General features: G+C 41.0%; 1 protein-coding gene across 3 annotated transcripts in view; it reads left to right on the forward strand.

The window, feature by feature from the left end:
• Positions 1 to 87: 87 nt before the first annotated feature.
• Positions 88 to 22,449, forward strand: part of slc4a10a (solute carrier family 4 member 10a) — a 42,983-nt gene continuing 20,621 nt past the window's right edge. For 2 of the 3 annotated variants that reach the window (XM_057361357.1, XM_057361358.1), the window contains exons 1-2: positions 88 to 428; positions 4,967 to 4,993. In XM_057361357.1, the coding sequence (XP_057217340.1) occupies positions 381 to 428; positions 4,967 to 4,993 (75 nt within the window). In that variant the 5' untranslated portion in view covers positions 88 to 380. Of the gene's footprint in view, positions 429 to 4,966; positions 4,994 to 6,648; positions 7,025 to 22,449 lie in introns of those variants that run through there. The other variant, XM_057361360.1, reaches the window with a different exon arrangement.

Below are 22,449 nucleotides of genomic sequence, written 5' to 3' on the forward strand. Positions count from 1 at the left end.
AAACGAAGCCGTGTCCGTGTGTTACTGTACATCGATTCATCCATCACAAGCCGTCCGGTGGTTTCCGTTAACCCACGTGTTGCCGGTCAGAGCTGCGTCACGCGATCGCGAATGACACGCTGAAGGAGGCAAGTAGCGCGAACACGGACGCGTAAAAAGAGCGAAGAAACAGCGCCCGTTCTCCATTAGCGGAAAAACAAACGGTTCACGATATAAATGCATCGCTACTAAAACCACATAACCATACATGACATCTCATTTCCACGTTTCCAACAACAGCGTACAGAAATCCCGGCGAGAAGAACAGAGGTGTTCATTATAAGGCAGAGAGAGAGAGAGAGAGAGAGAGAGAGAGAGAGAGAGAGAGGAGAACATCGGAGATGGATGAGAAGGATGAAGGAGCGCAGATGGAGCCGCTGCTTCCTGCGGTAAGAGCCTGTTTCATTTCTCATGTGTTATCCGTGTATGGAAGAACATGATGCTGCATAATGTGTTGCGCAAAATGGTTTTCTGTGGTTCTGGAGGCTGCATTTGGGTTGTGGGTGCGCTGGTGGAGCCCACTACAGCCATCATTCATGGAAGACATCGTGCTTGAATTATTCATCGCACAGTTAATACTCTCCTTTAGTGTGAAATGGGCTCGTGTTACGCGGATACGGCATTTGTAACGTGACAAAGGTTCACACCGGCTGGCGTGGGTTATGCATTTAATTGCGCACGTTTTGTAGTGTTTAATGGCGCACGTTTTGAGGTGTAGTGCATGTTGTCGAAGCAAAAGTGTCTCTGTCGTGGGTGGGCTGCATGCATCACATTTCTCCAGCATTACACCTGCATCACGAAAGAGGCCTCGCGTGTGTCTGGAGTTCACATGTGATTCTGTATTCTGTAAAATGTGTGATCTAGTCTTGCGATAGTGGCCCTATGTCTGACGTGGATTTCCTTTTATCATCACTCATTATTGTAGGAATCACTGGTTCACCACAGTCACCCATCTATGGCCATGCGTGTTCTTCAGGATTGGGTTGACCAAATGATGTGATTTACGATAAAAACAAAATCAACAGTGGATAGATATTGGATATTCTTCAGTGGTTACGGCTGTGTTCAGAGCCGAACACCTAGAATAATCACAGCATATTTTAATGACAATACAAGCCTATGTTTTGTAATCTTGTTGAGAGGTGACCCTAGAAAGAACATAAAAAATGGCACTAAAAGTGGTTCTTTGCTCGTAATCATATAAGTGGTTCCCCTATATGATTACGAGCAAAGAACCACTTTTAGTGCTATATAGCACCATATCTTGGTGCTTCAGTGGTTCTTTGGGGTGACCGAGGTGCTATAGCACCATTTCCGTATAAAGAACAACTGAAGCACCAAAATATGGTTCTATATAGCACTAAAAGTGGTTCCCCTATGATTACGAGCAAAGAACCACTTTTAGTGCTATATAGCACTTTTTCTAAGGTGTAGGCTCTTACTGTAATCTCTCTGTCCCTGTGCAGAGTAAAACAATTGAGTGGATTTAAACGAAAAAGAGCAGAAGCCATCTTAATGTGAGCTCATGGGTCCCTCTCCTTAATGACAGTTTGAAGTCGAGGAGTTGACAGAACACCCGCATCCTACGCATTCTGCTAGGGCTGAAACGATTCCTCGAGTAATTCAAATACAAAAAAATCATCGAGGCAATTTTTGTTGCCTCGAATCCTCGTTTAATCCATTTAACTACAGTACACACGGAGCACTGCATTTTCCCATGGACCGTTATTACTAACACACAGCCCGCTAAACTCTATTCATGTTACAGGGCTCTCGCATTCACCGTGAGACACACACACTTTAGTCTGTTCACACGCTCACACGTATCTCTCATGCTGATAAATAAGCGATAGCTTATTGAAATGGTGAACTGCTATTTTACTTAGTTTTAGTCTATTTTGCGAGTGAAACTTGTTTTCCGGCTGCATTGAGTCCATCAAACTAGATGCGGACTAGTGGATGCAGAATCCTGTTATTTACACATGCCATCTGTCTGTTCTGCGTGTGTGCGTGAATGAACTGCACAGTTTAACATGCTACACGTTTGTCTGCATCTGCGCTTTATGAGGACATGAACTTCATCTCAAGAGTTACTCTGAGAGTTTATTTCACTAACATTTTATTGTTTGAGTGAAGAAACAGACATACTAAAAAATAAGCGACTTCCGACAACCTGCCAAAATAAAAGTCCTGTTAACTCTGTATTTAATGTGGACAAATATATTACCATTTAATAGTAAAAAAAAGAAACTAAAACTAATTTAGATAAACTAAATGCATCATGCATAAGCTGAAGTTAGTTGTTTACCTTTGAAATTATTCTTTCTACTTTTATTAATGTTTCTTATTTATACATTTGTATTATATTGTATTTTGAATGTAATATGGCAATGTAATGTATTAAATGGGTTAACTTTTCACATATATTAATGTATGCAATTTCAGCAATAACATTTTTAGTTTTTCTAAAAAGGAAACAAATTAGTTGTTCATTTTAAGAGACCCGTCTTATTTTCTCTTGTATATTTAGTATTGCTCTTTAAAGGGGTCATATGACAGGGCTAAAACGAATATTATCGTTTGTTTTAGATGGAACGCAATGTGTATATACACGATTTAAGGTTCAAAAACGCTGTATTTTCCACATACCGTGCATGTTTGTATCTCCTCTTAGCCCCGTCTCTCTGAAATGCGCTGATTTTTTACAAAGCTCATTGCTCTGAAAAGCGAGGTGTGCTATGATTGGCCAGTTAACCAGTGCGTAGTGATTGGTCAAATACTGCAAGCATTTCACGGAAATGTAACGCCTCTTCCCATATTCAGGTTCCAAAGCAATCGTACTGACAGACGATACAATGAGATTTACAATTACGCCCACCTTAACTACGTGTAGATTTGGGCGGTCTTAGTCAAATCATGTTACGAACTGACGTAGATTTGTGGGGGTGTGGTTACACGAGGCATTTCAGGCAGGTCTGGGTGAGCATTCGCTTTTAGATAGAATGCATCTTTTGTTCCCACACTTTCATTTGTGCAATTTTAAGTGTCTAATACATGCATGGGCAACTTATAACACACCAAAGACACAGAAAAACACGTACTTCCGCCATATGACCCCTTTAATAAAGAAAAAGTATTTATTATCCGAATACCCGATTAATCAATGGAAAAATCAGTAGAATACTCGATTACTAAAATAATCGATAGCTACAGCCCTACATTCTGCCATCCCTGCAGTCCAGAGCAATACACGCTCTCTCACAGCTGCTCAGAATATATTCACAGTTATACAGGCACGCAAGGTCGGGTTTAGTGTAATCTTCTGTGCGGTGTTCAAATAGTCCAGACATTTCTAAGAGAAGTGTACACTTATGAAATCCTTAAAACGTGCATATGCAGTAAGACGTATTTAGAAGAGTTTTGTCAGACACTTTGACCAGGTGCGCAATCTTTCAAGCTTTGTCTTACTGTACGGATACATTAGAAACCCAGATAAAGAAACACTGTTCAAGACGAAAGGCAGATACTGATGCATATACCAGAAGAATGTTCATACTGTTGCATCATTTCTTACCTATTTCACCTTTCTATGTAGCATTCTGTATACACTAAAATAAAGTGGTTCTTGGCTCGTTTGGCTGTTTTTTTACTATTACTTCATCAAAACAACCCAACTGCAGTTGATGAATATTAATTGGAATGCACGTACTATAATTCTTTTTCAAAAGTTTTTATGTCTTTTTTTCACTTATTATGACATCATCACTCATAACTTATTATTACACCAGTCATTATGACATATTCATTATGACATCATCACCTATAGTGAACCTATAGTGAACTGTATTGCTAATTGACCGATCACTAAACCCCTCCCCTCAAACGCAGATGAGCCAATGGCAGCTGAGTATCAGTTGTACGGGGACCAGAACTCGGACAACTTTAGGTTTCAGTGCCATAGAGAAGCATTGTAAAATCCGAAGCTCTCATCGGTTTTACGTGCTTATGCTACAAAAATGGTAAAACAATTTGCCTGGGGTACTTGTAACACTGATTCCAGGTATGCTGAGAGGATGGGGAATGTAATTTATTTTATTCCATTTTCTTAACCTAAACAAGACAGAGCAAAATGTGGGCGCAGTAATCTGATTCAGCCCCAATCCCAAAGAAAATGGTTGTCATTTCTCTCATTATCACAAATTATAATTTTCATGTGCTCAAGCAGAACGTTAATGTCATCATGTGCTTCAGCAGGGTATCACTGTCTAAAAACGGTAAAGTTAGCGAGTCCATGCTAACATACAAACCTAAATAGTTAACTGTTCTCACGTCATGTTCATTCTAGGTCAAAAACACATAAACGAAGGTCTACATGTCAGTGCCTCTCCATATTAAACTGGTTAAATGTAAATGAATTGAATCTTACCCTGCGGGACATGAACAGTATCGTCATTTGCGATCATGATGACAGGCTTCTCCCACTTGCATTGTGATCTGTAAACTCTCGCTTCCAAATTAATCTGGTTAAATTTATTGTAAAATATTTTATATATCCCTCCATGATGTATTTAAGTCCCACTAGAATGCTACCCAACAGAAGTGTGTGCAAAATGTGTGAAAAAACTCTTGGGACAAGGCTTTCACACTGACAGCTCTCATTGTAAGACATTAGCAAACTCTGTGCGCAGCACCTCATAATTCATGGCTTGGACATAAAGACTCTACTGTTAAATTTCAAGCCCCTTTTTCCAATAAACACTTCTCACCTTCTTTTCAGGAAACGTGTACAGTATATATTATATAGGGCTTCATTCAGAATAAACACCATTTATGTATTAACAGACTCCTGAGCTATTTTTAGATATGAGATGTGTGTAAATATGTAGTAAAATTAGAGTGATCTTATTGCCTTTCTGCTCCTCTTCAGGTTCAAAGTCCTGCTAGTGATCATGGGGTAAGTGCCTGTTCTTTATTTCCTATTTCCTGCTTTTCTCAGTGTGGATGTTTTAATGGGGTTATTTGATTTATTTTTGATTGCCGTCTTGTGTGCACAAGTGAGTGACTAGTGTTTAAACCCATCCAAATGATATGATTCATGGTGACTCACTGTAAGCAGATAATATCTCCATGAGAGGAAATTTGATTGGTGGTCAGTTGCTGTCAGTTCAAATCTCTGTCCACAAGTGTTCGGTCAACAGAACATTTTGAGATTGATACGGAGGGATGCTGAGATGTTTTAGGCACCACTCTTTGTATAGGCTTTAGCAGACATGAGTATAAAGATAGAAAGTAAGAAAGAGAGAGAGAGAGCTTGTTGTATTGGTCAGAAAGCAGGCTGGACAGAGGCCAGTATGAGCAGATGGTGTAACCGGGAGAAACATGCTGCTCTGGAGGAGATGAAGCTCTGAGATCTGTAGGGAAGCTCAGCCTGTTACACGTCCCTATAACCACAAAGATTACATGCATACAAACTCAAAATGATCACACTAATAACCCAACACACCCTGCTTTAAAAGCCCACAGTGCCCTTGGGAATGTGACCAGCCTTGGGGTTTGTTTGTCTAATGATGTGCTTGCTTGTTTTTAGTTTAGTTTAGTTTAGTTTAGTTTAGTTTAGTTTAGTTTAGTTTAAAAACAAGTTTTGCTTTGTTTTGTTTTGTTTTTCTGTGGTTATAAATGGAAGATTGAAAAGATATCTTGTGTTGCACCTCACAGAAATCTGATATATGGAAATATAACATAATTTACAGTTCATATGGATATCACATAAAGATATACAACACAAATACAGTATTAACATATATGTTGTAATATAGGTTTAAAACAAACAAAATTAAAAATACTCAATTTGTATATTTGTTTACGCATGGACTACTTAAAAAAGTGCTTCAAAAGGTTCTTCGATGCCATAGTAGAACCTTTTGGTTCCATAAAGAACCTTTAACAGCTGAAGAACCTTTCTGTTTCACAAAAGGTTCTTTGTGGAACCAAAAATGGTTCTTCTAAGGTATTGCTGTGAAGAACCTTTTAAGCACCTTTATTTTGATCAATTTTTATAGATTTTAAAGATTCAAGATTTTTTTTTTTTAATTTACTGTATTCACAACCTCTGGCAAATTCTAAAGACTGTGCAACAACATCTGATACGACATCCATGCAAACAAAGCAATACCTTTTTAAGAAATATATATTTAAAACCAAGACCAAGATATGAAGACTAAAATAAAAAAAAAACAGTTAACACATCATTTTGTGATTTACATTGTTTTCGAAAACATATGCAAAAAAAAAAATGCTTATCGTTGTTTGGAATAATATTGTAACATTTTAAGTTTATTTTCAGCAACAATTTAACAATTATCAATTTAATTTTATCGTATGAATCGATTTGGTTTCAGCATTATGTGATTTGCCCTTGTACACTAAATATCTAAATAGATTTTTATAAGATAAAGAACAACTTCTTATTTTACATCCGCTGAAACAGTTTGTTCACAAAGATTTAACAACAGTCTATCGCTTGTTCCCAAAACCGCTACACTCCATTTCCCAGCATGCATTACACTGTGCTTTGAAGACGATGATACATCTGAAGGTTTAAGCTAGAACACACAGCGGAGGGAGCTCAGAGCTGCACACACCACCCAAAACACACACACGTAGAGCATGCATCACAGAGCACACACACTCGGAGCTTAGTCCACGCAGCCAGTGATGTCGGCACCCTAATCTCCCTCTCGATTGGTGGACGGACGCCTGTCAAAAACACAGGCTCGGCATCTTATTCTCAACAATTGGACGACGCAGCCCTGGCGACAGGGTTACAGCTGTGTCAGAGGGGTTATCACGGCTAGAGGAATCTCAGCTGTGCTCTGGAACAGCGGCTAAGCTTACTGCCTGTCCTCGGGATAAGGGACGGTCGCTGGGACGTGCCGCTGACAGCATGCAACACAGATCCTCTGAGAACACTGCCTTTAACTGTCAGGTAAGATGCACGGACGCAGCATTAGCCTACGAGCTCCGCCGTGTCCTTGAAGAGGATGCTGTGTTTGTGTGCAGACTGTCTTACACAAGTATTGAATTTTTGTTATATAATGACACAAGACAGGCTGTGCTTGGTGGCGGTTGCAAGCGATGCTGTTTAAGATACAGCATGTTTGAGGTGTTGGTTGTTTAAGGTGCACCTTCATCTCCTACCGTTCTCTCTCTCACCCTTCCTGTTTGCTTCTTCTTGGAGCTATTTCGGTGCATCTCCTCCTTCCCACGTACTCGGCTTCACATCTCTTCTTCTCCCTCCTTGTGTCCTTTTCAGCTTTGGCTTTGTTTTCGGTTAGGAAAGCGGATCATATCCGGTTGTGGGAGGAGGTGTTCGAGGTGAACATCTGAATGAGCATTAGAAGGAGCAGATGTGCTTGTGCATATGTGTGTGGGATGGAGGGCATTAATAGTATATGAATAGAAAAAAACGCAAAACAAGGTCAGAGGAAGAATACAAACACATGAACCTGTGAAAGCAGCCATATATTCAGATGTATGCTGGAAAAGAATTGGCTTTGTGCATGTTTGTGTGACTGTCACAGTCATACGCTGTGCTGTCGGCGCTATGAAAGGATGCTGATGCTGATCCTTCCATTTCCATGGTAACCACAGCCATCTGTAGGGATCAGTCCTGCTGTTCTCATCCAATAGAACGGCTCACATCCCATTCTCCCCCCAGCCTCTTCAACCACCCCAATAATCCCTCTCAGCGCTCATTGCCGTTACTGCACGATCACGCGGTTTTGCAACGCACACACACTCACATGCATGCAAATCTCTCGGACATGAACCGAGTTGCTGTGTAACGTGACTGATGGCTGGTGTCTGTGGTTGTATGTGGTCGGTTTGTTAAGGGGTCTGGGGCTATGATACGATGCTATACTGAGAAATGATGTTTGTAGCAGTTGCAGTTTATCATTTAATGAAGTTCCAGAGAATTCAGTCATAGGCAGAACTGGGTCACGGTAAAGCGTCCTAGAAACCTGCAAAGGGCTTTGTCTCTTGTGGAAGATTAACAGGAAAATATTGCGTTTTGATGTACAAAGGCCTGTTTACATCAAAATATTTTTTGAAGCTCTCATCAGTTTCTGTGTCAGTAATTTGAACTCAAAAATTTTCTGTAATTTGGTATCCCTATTGTAAAGATACACTGAGCTCATGATTCGATATGAAACATGATACTGGTTTTCTCAATAAAATGTAAAACAAAAACAATTTAATAACATTTGTTATTTTGAATTTACAACATTAAGGAGCGGTTTCCCAGACAGGGTTTAGTCCCAGACTAACTCAAATATTAGAGGTGTCTTGATCGAAAACAACTCACACTGACGAATCTTAAAATATTTTAGTGCGTTTGTTTTGTCTCGAGATGAACACCAGTAATGTTTTTATAAGGTAGGTTATTTTAAAACGACTTAAATATCCTTATTTAACTAAGGCCTAGTCCTGGTTTAAACTAATCCCTGTGCGGGAAACCGCCCCTTAATGTTTAACTGAACCTCCTGTGTGTAAATTAATAAACATTTATTAGATCTGAATTTTAACACGAAAGTGAAACTTCTTAAAAGCAGCAAATGCACACAAAACACTAGAACATTGTTGACGGAAGTCACATGTTGGCACCTCAGCCAATAGGATGAAACAGATGTCATATTGTCAAACAAATTTAAACTTGTGAATATGAATTTTCCTTAAAGACTCGAATCAGTCAAAATTAAGGTTTTTAGTCCACGTCAGTCGAGGTCATTAATAGGGGCTTTCGCACTGCAGGAACGATTTCATAGTTCCGGGACGACTTGCCGGAAGTCGCTTTTTGTTGTGTTTGCACCACAGGAACCAGCCGGAATTTTAGTTCAGGAGAACCTTTTTTGAGGAACACTTAAGCTCCTTCTCAGAGGCAGGGTCTAAACCAGGAGGATAGGAACGACCCGTGACGTAAGCAAACGCTGTTTATCTGTGTAGACAGATAGTAAGTAGACAGTGTTTATCTGTGTGGGTGTTTGCTTTAGTACTACTCTTGTGTATTTGTGTTGTTTCTGAGAGAACACTGCATGAAGGGCCCTTATGGCTCTCATTGGAGTTCAGCTTGCCCCTTCCCAAAAGCTACCCTGTCTGACTCTTGGAGTGAGAGTCGCAGCTGTTAGTCCAAGAGTGCCTGATCTTCTTCATCTCTCGTAAACCCTTCTGGAGATTTGTCGTGATGACATCACAGTGTTGTACAAATCCCCGCACATTTGCTGTAATTTGGGGATGACACTTTGCATTAAGCTGCTGTGATAACACAACGCATCTGAGCGTCAACGGATACAACAGAAATCTCTTAAGATCTTAGTTTCTCATTACAGACCGACTCATTCGCTCAGAATGGAGCGGAAAAGCAAGATTTGTTACCTACAGAAGCATTTGGAAACGTCATTTAGCCTTTGTTAACCAGATACAAACTGTTTCTATGTGGCTTCTTTGCTGTGATCTTCTGGTACTGTTGGATCAGATGCCTTCATGTGAGGGCACATCCTCGTAAAATGCCTTTTTGTCTCAGTTTTGGAATGGGCTGGAAATCAGTTGGGTTCCTAGAAAAACAGTGTTATAGATTTATGATGGATTATATTTCGTTTAAGTGATTAAAGGAACGATACAGGGTTTTTAGGAGGATCTATTGACAGAAATGCAATATAATATACAAAACTATTTCTTCAGAGGTGTATAAAGACCTTACGTAATGAACTGTTATGTTTCTAATACCTTAGAATAATCTGTTTATATCTACATACAGAGCAGCCCTACATACATTGAATTCGCCGCCATGTTTTGTACAGCAGCCCTAAACGGACAAACAGCTCTACAACGCGCATTTCCTCACCCTCTCCCCTGCGGTATAGTGGTGAAACGGATTGCGGGATGATCCGTGATCCGTACGGATTGTACTCTACGGTTTAGAACGCATGTGAGTTTATTCATCATTGAGTAAGAGAGTAAAACGCGCTCTCTCTACAGTTTTAGCGCTCTCTCTCCAGTATCTGGACGAGTACAATATTAAAGTGGTCCAGATAAACAATGACGCTCAAAACTGCTCCGTCACACAGCTAATATTAGAACAACAACATCAACATATCTTGGTTCTAACAAACAGAAAAACCAATGTTACTCACATACTTATCTGAATCAAAGCAACCTCCTCGGGGGTGATTTTAAGATGATCTTTCCCTCTAACGACTCTCTGCTGGAAAGTATCTCCATAGATATCTGTGAGTACATATCTGCTAAAAGCCTTAGTACCGCGGGTCCTAACGCGTCTCTGCTGGAAAGACTTTATAATATTAACACAGGTCCTAGTTCCTGCCTGACTTTTAGCCTTCTTTTTATACTTAAAATCCACAACCTTTTATTTTATGTAATAAATAAGACATAACTCTTTCTACAGTCTTTCTAATGCCCGCATGATCTCTTCCCTGTGCCAACATGAGAATGACATCTTTTTGTACTATGGTGGCCACCACCGTCTTTGGACTGAGCGATTCTTTGCAAATCTATAATACAATGCTAGTGGCCGCTGTAAATCAAAAACTGTGCCTTTAAGTAAAAAACGTACTCGGTTACTTACGTAACCTTGGTTCCCTGAGATACGGGAACGAGTACTGCGTAGCAGGATGCTATGGGAAACTCCTTTTTCTCCGATGACTGAAGCTTTTTCCAATAACGTTTCCTATGTCGATGGAGCCCGCCAATGTAGGCGGGGCTTATGGCTATATAAGCAGACACATCGCCGCAGTGTGCTCAGGTTACTTCGACTGAAGCGACGACCATGCAGCTTGTAAGCACGTCCAGGAACGCAGTACTCGTTCCTGTATCTCAGGGAACCGAGGTTACATAAGTAACAGAGTACGTCCCCTATCGATACTTCACTCGTACTGCGTAGCAGGACGCTATGGGGAACCAATACAATCCCGCCGTGCTACAATAGGAACGATGATGGTAGACTACCCCGGAGCTAGGCTCGGCGGCCAAGTATGGAGCAAGGTCACCCAGTCCGGTAATCGTCCCAGGACAGTGTGCCTAGTGCTGGCACGGTTGGGAGCAACCATAGTCTGGCGACTTAGTGTAAGTCCCTTAAGCAGAGGGGACCCGAGCCTGTAAAGTCGGGACATCCAGACTGTATAATCTGGTAAATGTGGACGGCGAAGCCCAGCAGGCCACCACACAAATCTCCGCTATAGATGCACCGCTAGACCAAGCCCAAGAAGAGGCGACACTTCTAGTAGAGTGGGCTCTATCTCCCGTGGGGCTTTGAAGGCCCAAGGAAGAATATGCTAGCACGATAGCCTCAACTATCCATTTAGAAAGTCTCTGCTTCATGACCGGAGACCCTTTAGTGCGGTCACCGAAGCAAACAAAGAGCTGTTCCGAGCGCCTGAAGGGGGCAGAACACTCGATGTAAACCTTCAATGCTCTGACGGGGCAGAGCAGGTTTAGCTCCGGGTCCTGCTCGGAGGAGGGGAGTGCAGAAAGTGTCACTACTTGTGCCCTGAATGGGGTAGAGAGCACCTTCGGTATGTAGCCATGTCTTGGTTTGAGGACCACCCTAGAGTCGTCAGGCCCAAATTCAAGACAGGCAGTGCTCACGGAGAGTGCCTATAAATTGCCCATGCGTTTGGCCGATGCTAGCGCTAGCAGCAGAGCGTTTTTAGTGTCAGGGAACGAAGGTCCACAGACTGCAGAGGCTCAAAGGGAGAGCTCTTCAGAGCCCTCAACACCGTGGGAAGATCCCATACAGGTATAGTAGAGGGGCAAGGAGGGCAGAGCCACCTGGACCCCTTTAAGAAACAAACAACAAGGTTGTTCTTTCCCACCATTTGGCCTGCTATATGGGCGTGGGAAGCCGCAATGGCTGCCACATAGACCTTGAGCGTGGAAGGGGAACGACCCTTATCCAACAGCTCCTGCAGGAAGGACAGTATCAACTGTGTCGCAAGATTCCGGGTCAGTACCGCGGACTGTACACCAGGCGGAAAAGACAGACCACTTAAGGCTATAGAGTCGTCTCGTGGACGGAGCTCTATCCTGAGAGATAGTATTCATGACACTCTCCGGGAGGACCGTAGGCTCCCATTGAGAGGCCAGAGGTTCAGAGCCCACAGCTCGGGCTGGGGGTGCCAAATCGTGTTGCCTGCCTGAGAGAGTAAGACCCATCTCAGGGGAATAGGCCACGGGCTGCTACAAGCAGCTGAGACAGATTCGCGAACCAAGACTGGTTCGTCCAGAATGGGGCTACGATAGCACCTTGTGCGCCTAATCTCTGATATGCCTGATCGTCTGCGAGATGAGAGCGATCGGGGGAAAGGCATAGAGGAGCCAATTGGGCCAAGTGTGGGCCAATGCGTCCCTGCTCTTTGAAAAGTAAGTTGGGCAATGAGTGTTGTCTTATGTTGTCTCTGCCCTGCCGAAGATCTCCCAGATGGTCTGAACCGTCAGAGGGTGGAGCGTCCATTCTTCTGAATGGACGTTGCTCCGAGATAATATATCTGCTCCCTCGTTCAGCCTGCCCGGCACGTGTGTTGCCCTTAGTGAGCGCAGATTGAACTGGGCCCATTCCAAGAGGCGAAGTACCAGGGAAAAAAGGCACCTTGAAGAGAGGCCTCCCTTGTGATTTATGTAGGACACCACCGTCATACTGTCCGACCGGATTAAGACGTGGCGTCCCCGTAGGACCGGCAGAAAACTGTAAAGGGCCAGCCATATTGCCTGCATCTCCAGGCAGTTGATGTGCAAGCCTCTTTCCTGTTCCGGCCAGGAAAGCCGGCATGCCATCGCACAGAGCCCCCCAACCTGTGTTGGAGGCATCTGTCGTGACTACCATTCATCTGGATGTGGTGCCCAGGGGCACACCTTGCTCTAGCCAAAGGGGATCCCTCCAAGGAGCTAGGGTACTGAGGCAGACTCGATCCACTCGAACACATAAGCATCTGAGACGCCAAGCTTGTGGCGGAACTCTCGGATTCAGCCAGTACTGAAGCAGTCGCATGCGAAGGATGCCTAGCTGCAGTACTGGAGACGTGGAGGCCATGAGACCCAGCATTCTCTGAAACACCTTGAGGGGGCGTGAATTCCCAAGCTCGAAAGAGGTTGCAAGCCGCCGAATAGCCAGTGCGCGTTGTGGCGCAAGCCTGGCTGTCATTCGGGTAGAGTCGAAGACCGCTCCCAGGAACGAAATTTGTTGGCTGGAAGACAGAGCGCTCTTGGCGAAGTTGATCCTGAGCCCCAGGCAGTCTAAGTGGCTGAGGAGAAGGGACCTGTGGGACAGTAGCTTGTCCTCTTACTGTGCTAGAATGAGCCAATCATCGAGGTAGTTTAGAACGTGCCTCTGCGCGCAGGACGTGAGTGTCTGCTTCCTGCACTTGGGGGCCTGCGAGCGAACTGGAGTGGAGTGGGAAACCCCCTAGCTCGAGATGCACTTGCCGTGGCTATCAGCAGCGTGCAGGAAAAATCTGCACGAGTGACAGGTACGGCGCGACATTTGTAACAACGCCGCAGAAAATTTTGCTTTTCTAGAGTCGCCGGATGGCGGCAGGGAAAAGACCGGCGCTGCTGAATAGTGAAGCCGCTAAGCAGGAGGTTGAATTCTCTGCAAATGCTTTTTGATCGCGAAGCAGTCAGTCTCGAGTAGCGAAGGTAGAGTCATCGCTGAAGGAAAAGAGATCTGAGGACACTGCAGCGATGTGTCTGCTTATATAGCCATAAGCCCCGCCTACATTGGCGGGCTCCATGGGTATAGGTCCGTGCAGCTTCGCTGCCATTGGTTTAAAGTTTTACTTTTCACAAACCAATGGCCTATTCACTGCGTTATTGGAAAAAGCTTCAGTCATCGGAGAAAAAGGAGTTTCCCATAGCATCCTGCTACGCAGTACGAGTGAAGTATCGATAGGGAACTAAAATTGTGATGAGGTCAATTAGGGCTGGGCGAAGTGACGGAATATGCCGTTACCGCTGAATAAAATGTCAACCGTAAAAGATTTTTTTATTCCGTGTATTCCGCGGAATGTAAATAAGTAGGCGTGGTTAACTCGTGATATGCAAGTTGAGTTTTATGATGAAAACGCAAAAACAAATTAACAAATCACATATTCTTTTTGACCTTCTTTCAATCTGTAGTTTCGTGATCTGCTCCAGTCCCGCGCTTTCTCTCTCATCCGCAGTGCTCAGGCAGGGGTGCAGGGATCTGGGCGTGCATATTAAAGCTCATTCTCATGTATTTCAGAAGTCAGATCGCTTTGTAAAGCTGTTAATAGAACTTTAGACAAGTCGAGGAGAAACTTGCGTTGAAACGCACGATGATACTCGCCGCGTGAGCGCTTTTAACGTGACGCACTGCTGCGTGTGGAGTCACCAGAGACTCGCAGTGCAAATAGTTACGAGAAGCGCGAGAATAAACAAACCTAAAGACAGAGAGTCACAACACACTAAAAGTGCGCATCTAATAGCGAGTGAAGAGCGATGAAGACCTACAGTACAGACCCTATAAACATCAGTTTATAATACCAGTCATATACTGTACTCTCATTGGTTGTGCATACAGTATATTCATACTTCATTGTTATACTGTACATGCTGTCTATCATCATATCATCATATTTCATAACTTGCCTATATGTTAAGTATGGTGAGCATTTAAATGAACTGTTATAAAAAATAAATAAAATCAATCTAAAAAAATATGGAGATTGTTACTGTGAAATATATTGTGACCGTGAAATAAAATGACTCATTCCGTGAAACAGATTTTTGGTCATTCTGCCCACCCCTAAGGTCAATCGAAGTAAATAATGAAAATGAATCATTATACTGCATTATACTTTGTAAAACTTTATATTATTTGGTCAAACTGCAATATTGTGTCTGTGCCGTATACAGTATTGTGAGGTAAAATCACAATCACACTTTAAAATATTGACTCTTCACCACCTCAATAGCGGAAGCGGTTGACTGAAGTCTCCTTAGATTCAAACAGAAGTGTTTGAGAATGTGACCAGAACTGAAGGATTGATGTTGAGCAGACATGGTTGCGTGTAAATTTGGACTGTCTTATCGGAGCATAACAGATGGGACAAAAGCTCTTTTCAGTGCAGGAACTTCACTACTATTCAGTCTTAATGTCTAAAAAGAGCCATTAGCATTCAGGAATGTAGTGTGAATATACATGTCCATTGTCCATGCACTTTGTGTGGAGAGTGCTGAATGTACTGGAATGTCCTGTAAAATATTCAACCTGTCCGAAGATAAGGACTTCATAAAACCACTGGAATAAAATATATGAAAGCTTAATGTCCTCACAGCAACATTAGTCTCCTATTTACGTTGATTTGTGTAGTTCCGTGTGGAGGAGGGAAGAGGATGTGTGTGTTCTTGTGAATGAGTGTAGGCAAGTGTGTGTGGTATACATCTCAGCGCCCACGGTTCAGTGTCCTGTCTGCATCTTTTCTGTCTCCTTCTATCGTTCCTCTACTTTGAACAGTGAGCATCTTTGTTGTGTTTTAATGGGGCACGGTGAGGGCAGAGGACAGCGAGCGATGTGAGTGATGGTGAAGAGGATGAGGTGCTGGAGGTCTTTGACTGCTTCTGTTGGTCTTCAGGTTTTAGAGCAGGATTCTTTGGAATCGTCCACATCAACTTCCCTTTAATTCTAGTGGGGTTTGTTCCACATTAGGAGCCAGACTCAAATGGGTTTTTATTGGCTGATGCTGATATGTAGAGCGCAGGGTTACTGGTGTCCAATACAATAATATGTAATATAATAGAATTCATTTAATTGTGAAAACAGAAAGTGTGCACTCTGAAGATCACGTTTCGGATTCAGATAATCGGCCAAAGGGGACAGTTGTCAACAAGGTTGAAAACCATCATGGTACAAATGCATATAAAATGGCCTTTGTCCAATGACATACATCAAATGATAGCTGGCTGTTAACTTTATTGGGAACATAATACATGATTGAACAGGAATTGTTATAATAATAATAATATGAGAGATTCAAGTCACTTTGTCCCATCTTGAAAGTCTAAAAATGATGGTCAGGTGTGGGTGTTAATTTTTGTCCTGGAATATAAATTTGTTTTAGTCAGTAATCTCAAGGTATCCAAATAAAAAGCAGGGAAATGATCAGCTAGAAAACACAACATTTTCAGACAGGCCTTAAAGTGACAGTTCACCCAAAAATGAAAATTCTGTCATCATTTACTCGCCCTCCTGTCAAACTTTTATGGCTTTTCTACAGAAACACAAAAGAAGATATTTTGAAGAATGTCGGTTACCAAACAACGGCGGTACCCATTGCCTTGCATTGGTTTTGTGAACTATCCCTTTAACTATCACTTCAAGACATTGGTGGTAAAGGGTTACCGGAAAGTTCTGCCTGTTGTTTGGTCATAATGAGAGAATTTCTATAGGTCACTGGCATAATAATCTTTTTGTTCCATTAGTGAATATGGAGATTCATCCTCTTGCAATGATTCTTAATGGGTGCGCCTTTAGTATATCTCAAAACCTTTTATCACCAGACAGTTTGAGTGAATGAACAATAACAAATTAAAGTCAACATGAAACAACATTTGCTGCCTATTTTACTTGAATAATCTGATGTGAACAGGATGTTTAGAGAATGCAGGGTGGGATGCGGAATAAATTGGATTGTGGAAGGTCAGCATTAAACAGCGGAAGAGAATTGTGTGGAGGGAGGGATGGGGCTAAAAGTTAAAAAGATTGATGACATCAGCCTGAAAGAAAGGTTTCAGAGTTGTTTCATTTTTGTAAATGATTACTAAGAGGAAGATTTTTTTATAAGATGCAACAATGAATCATGTCCAAAACATTGACGCATGTTCGGTAAATGATTTCATGTTGACATTAGGGAACATTCATGCCTTTAAATCCTTGGCAATGCTGTGTATTTGTGTTGTGGTGGAAGACAGGGAGTAGAGTCAGTTTTTTAAGTGTAAAATGAGGTCAGGATGGATGTTGTGAATATTTTATAGTCAAAACTGCTGCTGAGTGTTGTAGTGATTTCCTGAAAAAACAAAAACTGAAAACAGCAAGATGCAACACAATGTCCAAAGACCTTAGTCTGTGTATAACTGTTTCATCGGACGTGCGCTTCCGGTCTGTGTTTGTTTATCGGTCTGGCTAGTGTCCAATAACATGACTATTTATATTTAATTTAATTGATGTTAATATTAATTTATATGAATGTTTTACTGCTTAATAATTGTATTAAATAAATGATTTGTTGAATTTTGTTGTATGTTAATTTGATTAAATAAACAATTTGTTGAATGGGTCCTCTAGCTTTGTGCATGTGCATTGTTCCAAAGCAGCTTTACAGGAGAAAATAAGAAAAACACAAAAAAGGTAAAAGACAGCACAGTGCATAGTGTTTATAGAACAAGCAATATTATTCTAGTAAATAATATCTAATAAATGCAGTCTCCCGGTGAGCAAGCCGACACTGCCCTGTGGCGAGGAACCCAAAGTCCAATGATAAATAAATGGAGGAAGAAAAACCTCGGGAGAAACCTCAGTCTCAGCCGGGAGGGCCAGATCTCCTCTGACGTGTCACAGCTGCACTCAGTGACTTTGATTAAAAGTTACTGAGTAAATGTTTATGAAGAATAGGGAGAGCGTATTAGTTATGATTTAGGAAATTTCATTTGTTGAAATTGTTTAGGTCTAATTTGGCCTTATTTTGCGATCGATATTAGGCAACAGAGGAGTGTTATAAGCAGGGAAAATAGTAATGGCATAATGTAACGGAGTGCAGCTATAACTACAAACTGCTGTCATGTGATGTAAGTTTAGCATTAAATACTAATCATTGTAAATTTAGCATTAATGTGACAAGTCTTTGCTCTTGGGTGGTGATGGAATTGCCTGAGATGGAGCTGGGATGGTCAGTCAGTCCGCAGGCTCTCGCAGGAAGATGGCATGGGATTTTCAGATGTAGCTGGCGTAATCTAGTTAGGGATGGGCATATGATGTACCGGAGGTTAAGGGCAGTTTGTTTATGTTGTTGCTTTTAAAATAATTAAATAATATTATATAATATAATAATATTTGAATTGAAATGAACCAGATGGAATACAAAACCATGTCTTCTTCGGTGAATTGCCATAGGTTAGTGATATTGATATTGTTGTTCAATGATATTGAAAAAATAATAAAAAGCTATATTTTGTATTCTCTGTTAAATGACTCATCTACCATAATACACTTGCACTTTCGTGGGATTACCTTAATTTGTAATCTTTGTGCAAAAATATGTGATAATTGTGATTAATTCGATTAATAAATCGGCTTATCATGCAATTTATTCAACTAATATTTTAATTAATTATAAACCAAATGAAAGCCCTAGTTTTGCATAAATGCTCCAAAATGAAGCTTCACTTTTCATGAATTGGTGATGCTCCACTCTTCATGGGGTATATAAGGGTGACCCCATTCCCTCCCCCACCCTTATGAATGTGTGCGTCTGTATGCAAATTTCCATCCACATGTGCGAATCTGCTTCATTATTATTCAACCCGAGCAGTCGCGGTCACGTGACGCTTCGCGTTACACGCTGCTGAGGCTGAGAGCCACCAAAGGAGAAAAGGACAAAGAAAATGGGCACAAGATAACATACAAATAAGGAGAGGAAACATAAGGCAGAAAGGAAGTGTGACAAGATTAGTGATGACAAAGTGACATGGTGGGGGCTCTCTGCTATAATGTCACACCTCAGTTGCAGACAGGAAGCGGATTATAAATATAAAAAAGAATCAGGCCAGCGGCACCCTGTTAGCTTTCATTAGTGAGCACCATCATGTGTGTGTGTGTTGTCATATGTTTACACAGGTGTTATCTTGGTCAAACAGTGTATCTGTATGTGTTAACAATACCTTTCTCTGCTCTAAATGTGACGGGATCGCTAGTCGGGTTAATAAGTTATCAGAGCCTGTGGCCTGTATGTGTCCTTCATCTCACCTCCAAGAACAAGATGGAGAGATTAGGGCTTGTTTTGATGACATCACAGGAAGAGGGACCTCCCAGGAGTCTGCTGGGCTGTGTTGCCATGGTAATCTATATATTTAACTTCTGGATTGCCAGGCCAGAATGCTCTGCCACGGTGCCACCACCTCAACTGGATCGAAGCGCAAGAACATGACTCATGTGGCGGTGATGCTCTGAGTTTGTGTTAGGGGGGATTTTCAAGGGATTATTGACAACAGTTAAAATCGTATTATCATTTGCTTACACTTATATTGTCATAAACTTGTATTTTCGTTGTTTATTCAGAGGAACACAAAACGTTTTATTTGATCAAAAATTATTCTGTAGCCCTTGATAAACAATAAAAGGTCATGGCTTCCAAAAAAGAAGAAAATCATTCTTTATTACTTTTTCTGAAGCCGTACAATACGTTTTTATGTGAAACAGACCATTGTTTGAAGTCATTTGCTGATAATCTGCACATCTGCTGTCTCTGAATACCAAATGGCCTACTTTCATGAATTTTTTATGAGTTTTATATTTCTTTTGCTTGGCATCTGTGATCACAATAATAAACTGCAGTTGCATGGCAAGCACTAAGGATGAGTATTATATTGTCTGAGTTTTTACTTTGAGGCGAACTGTTCTTTTAAAGTAGTTCACATTCAAAATGACAATTCTGTCATCATTTACTCACCCTCTTGTCATTTCAAACCTGTATGACTTTCTATCTTCTGCAGAACACAAAAGAAGATATTTTGAAGAATGTTGTTCACAGCCCCCCATTCACTTGCACCGGTTTTGTGTCCATACAATAGAAGTGAATGGGGGGGGGGGGGCTGTGCTGTTCTCTTACCAAAATATCTTCTTTTGTGTTCTGCAGAAGGAAGGAAGTCATACAGGTTGGAAGTGACAAGAGGGTGTGTAAATGATGACAGAATTGTCATTTTGAAGGTTGACTACTCACTACTTTAAAGCAGGAGGTTGGATCTCACATCAGTACCACATTATGACCTTAACAAAACACTGTATGACAGCCATTTAAAGTGATAGTTCACCCAAAAAAGAATATTCTGTCATCATTTACTCACACTCTTGTCATTTAAAACCTGTATGACTTAATTTCTTCCGCAGAACATAAAAGAACATTTTCTGAAGAATGTTGTTAACAAAAAACAACGACGGCACCCATTCACTTGCATTGGTTTTGTGTCTATACAGTAGAAGTCAATGGGTATGCCGTTGTTTGGTTACAAACATTCTTCCAAATAACTTATTTTGTGTTCTGCAGAAGAGTCATACAGGTTTGAAATGACATGAGGGTGTGTAAATGATGACAGAATTTTCATTTTTGGGTGAACTTTCCTTTTAAAATGTGTCTGTGACTTTACCTAAATGATCCATCACGATCTCCACCTCATCGCCCGTCATTCAGCATCTCAGGCATCATTCGAGCCAGCAAATCTCCAGCATATGCTGACCTATCCCATGATCCTTTTGGCTGACATGTTCCAGCACATTGTGTTAATCTCCCCCCGTGCGGTCTGCTTTCTGCATCTTCCCTGTTTACAATGCTCCGTCTCATCTGTGCTGAGTGCTCTTGCAGAACTTTGTGTAACCTTAATGGATCTCATCGCTCTTTTGATAGGCTCTTAATGTCATCCATCCCTAGTGATGTCATTCATACTATGTCCGGATACAAGTGATATAACAAGTGAAATATTTTAACACGAAATATACAAAAAAATCCAAGGCTAAATTGCCTGAAGTGACATCACTGTGTCCCTCCATTAGTGTAGTCTAATTCACCCTCCCTACAAACATGACATCATCATTTGTTAGGTGGAGTCCCAGGAGCTGACACACGCTGGACCTGTTCTGTTTTCTGACACCATGCTTGGGAGGCTTCAGCTTCGCAGAAGAAACTATGACTAAAACAATGTCACCTATGTTCTGAGGACAACTAGCGACAGGTCACATTAGTTGCCATGAAAACTGTCTGTTAAGATTAGGCTCAGGCAGGCTACTTATTGTGGGATGTTGTCCATTCGTGGTGTGAGAAGGAATGAGAGTCTGTCGATCCATAACAAATAATGCAAGTAGACAGTTTGTTGTGGCTGTGATGCTATTATTGCATTATTTTGATTGGAGTCTGATGTGATGTGTTTATTAAGAATAAATGCCACAGACTTTAGTCTATGTTATATTGGAAAGTAATTGAATCTGGTGTTAAAAACACTAATATGTAGTGGTACTGAACAGAATAATAAATGAATTTCTTGTAAACCAACATCGATTTGTTCTGATATATTTAATTGACCTACAGTATGCGAGTCCAATGATTCCTCTTAAGTATCATGTTGGGTGTGTGCGTGCATGCAAACTGATCTGCATGTGTTATCAATTATTTAAGAAATAGATACTATAATGTAGGGCTGTGCAATTAATCGAAAATTAATTGTAATCTTCAATTTTGGCCTTCAACAATTACAAAAACAAAATAATCCAGGTAAAACGATTATTGTGCCACATTCCATTTTGCAAGGATCCTCTCTTTTCTTGTGGTATAAATCCACAGCGCACCCCCTTCCTTTACAGTGGTTCAGCTGTGCTATTTCTTTACATTTATTTTTCAGTTGAATTCACAGTTTAAAAGCAATGTTATTTATTTTCTATGTTGTTTTAAAAGTTAATGAGTAATCGTGTTAAATAATCGAGATCTCACTATTGGCCAAAATAATCGTGATTATGTTTTTGTCATAATCGAGCAGCCCTACTATAATGTGTTTTCTGTAGCATTGGTAACACTTTACAATAAGGTTGTATTTATTAATATAGTAAATACATTAACTAACATGAACTAACAATGAACAATATTGTTTTTTTTAGCATTTATTAATTTGTTTAATGTGTGTGAAAGGGACAGTTCACACAAAACCCACCATTTCCTCACCCTCAAGTTGTTCCAAATCTGTATAAATTTCTTTGTTCTGATAAACACAGAGAAAGATATTTGGAAGAATGCTTGTAACAGCTTGTAAACAGTTCTTGGACCCCATTGACTACCATAGTAGGAAAAACAACAACGGTAGCCAAAAATGCCCCAGAACTGTTTGTTTTCTTACATTCTTCAAAATATCTTCTTTTGTGTTCAACAGAACAAAGAAATTTATGAAGCAAATTTTCCTACTATATAGTCAATGTTACGGTAGTCATTTTTAAATAGTAATGAAGAAACATAAATGCTGTAGAAGTGTTCATTGTTAGTTTATGCAATAACTAATTTGAACAAATACAACCTTATTGTAAAATGTTATCATATCACTCATAAGAGAACATGCATTTATGTATGT

This window comes from Triplophysa rosa, linkage group LG20 (assembly GCF_024868665.1).
Source record: "Triplophysa rosa linkage group LG20, Trosa_1v2, whole genome shotgun sequence".
Taxonomy (NCBI): domain Eukaryota; kingdom Metazoa; phylum Chordata; class Actinopteri; order Cypriniformes; family Nemacheilidae; genus Triplophysa; species Triplophysa rosa.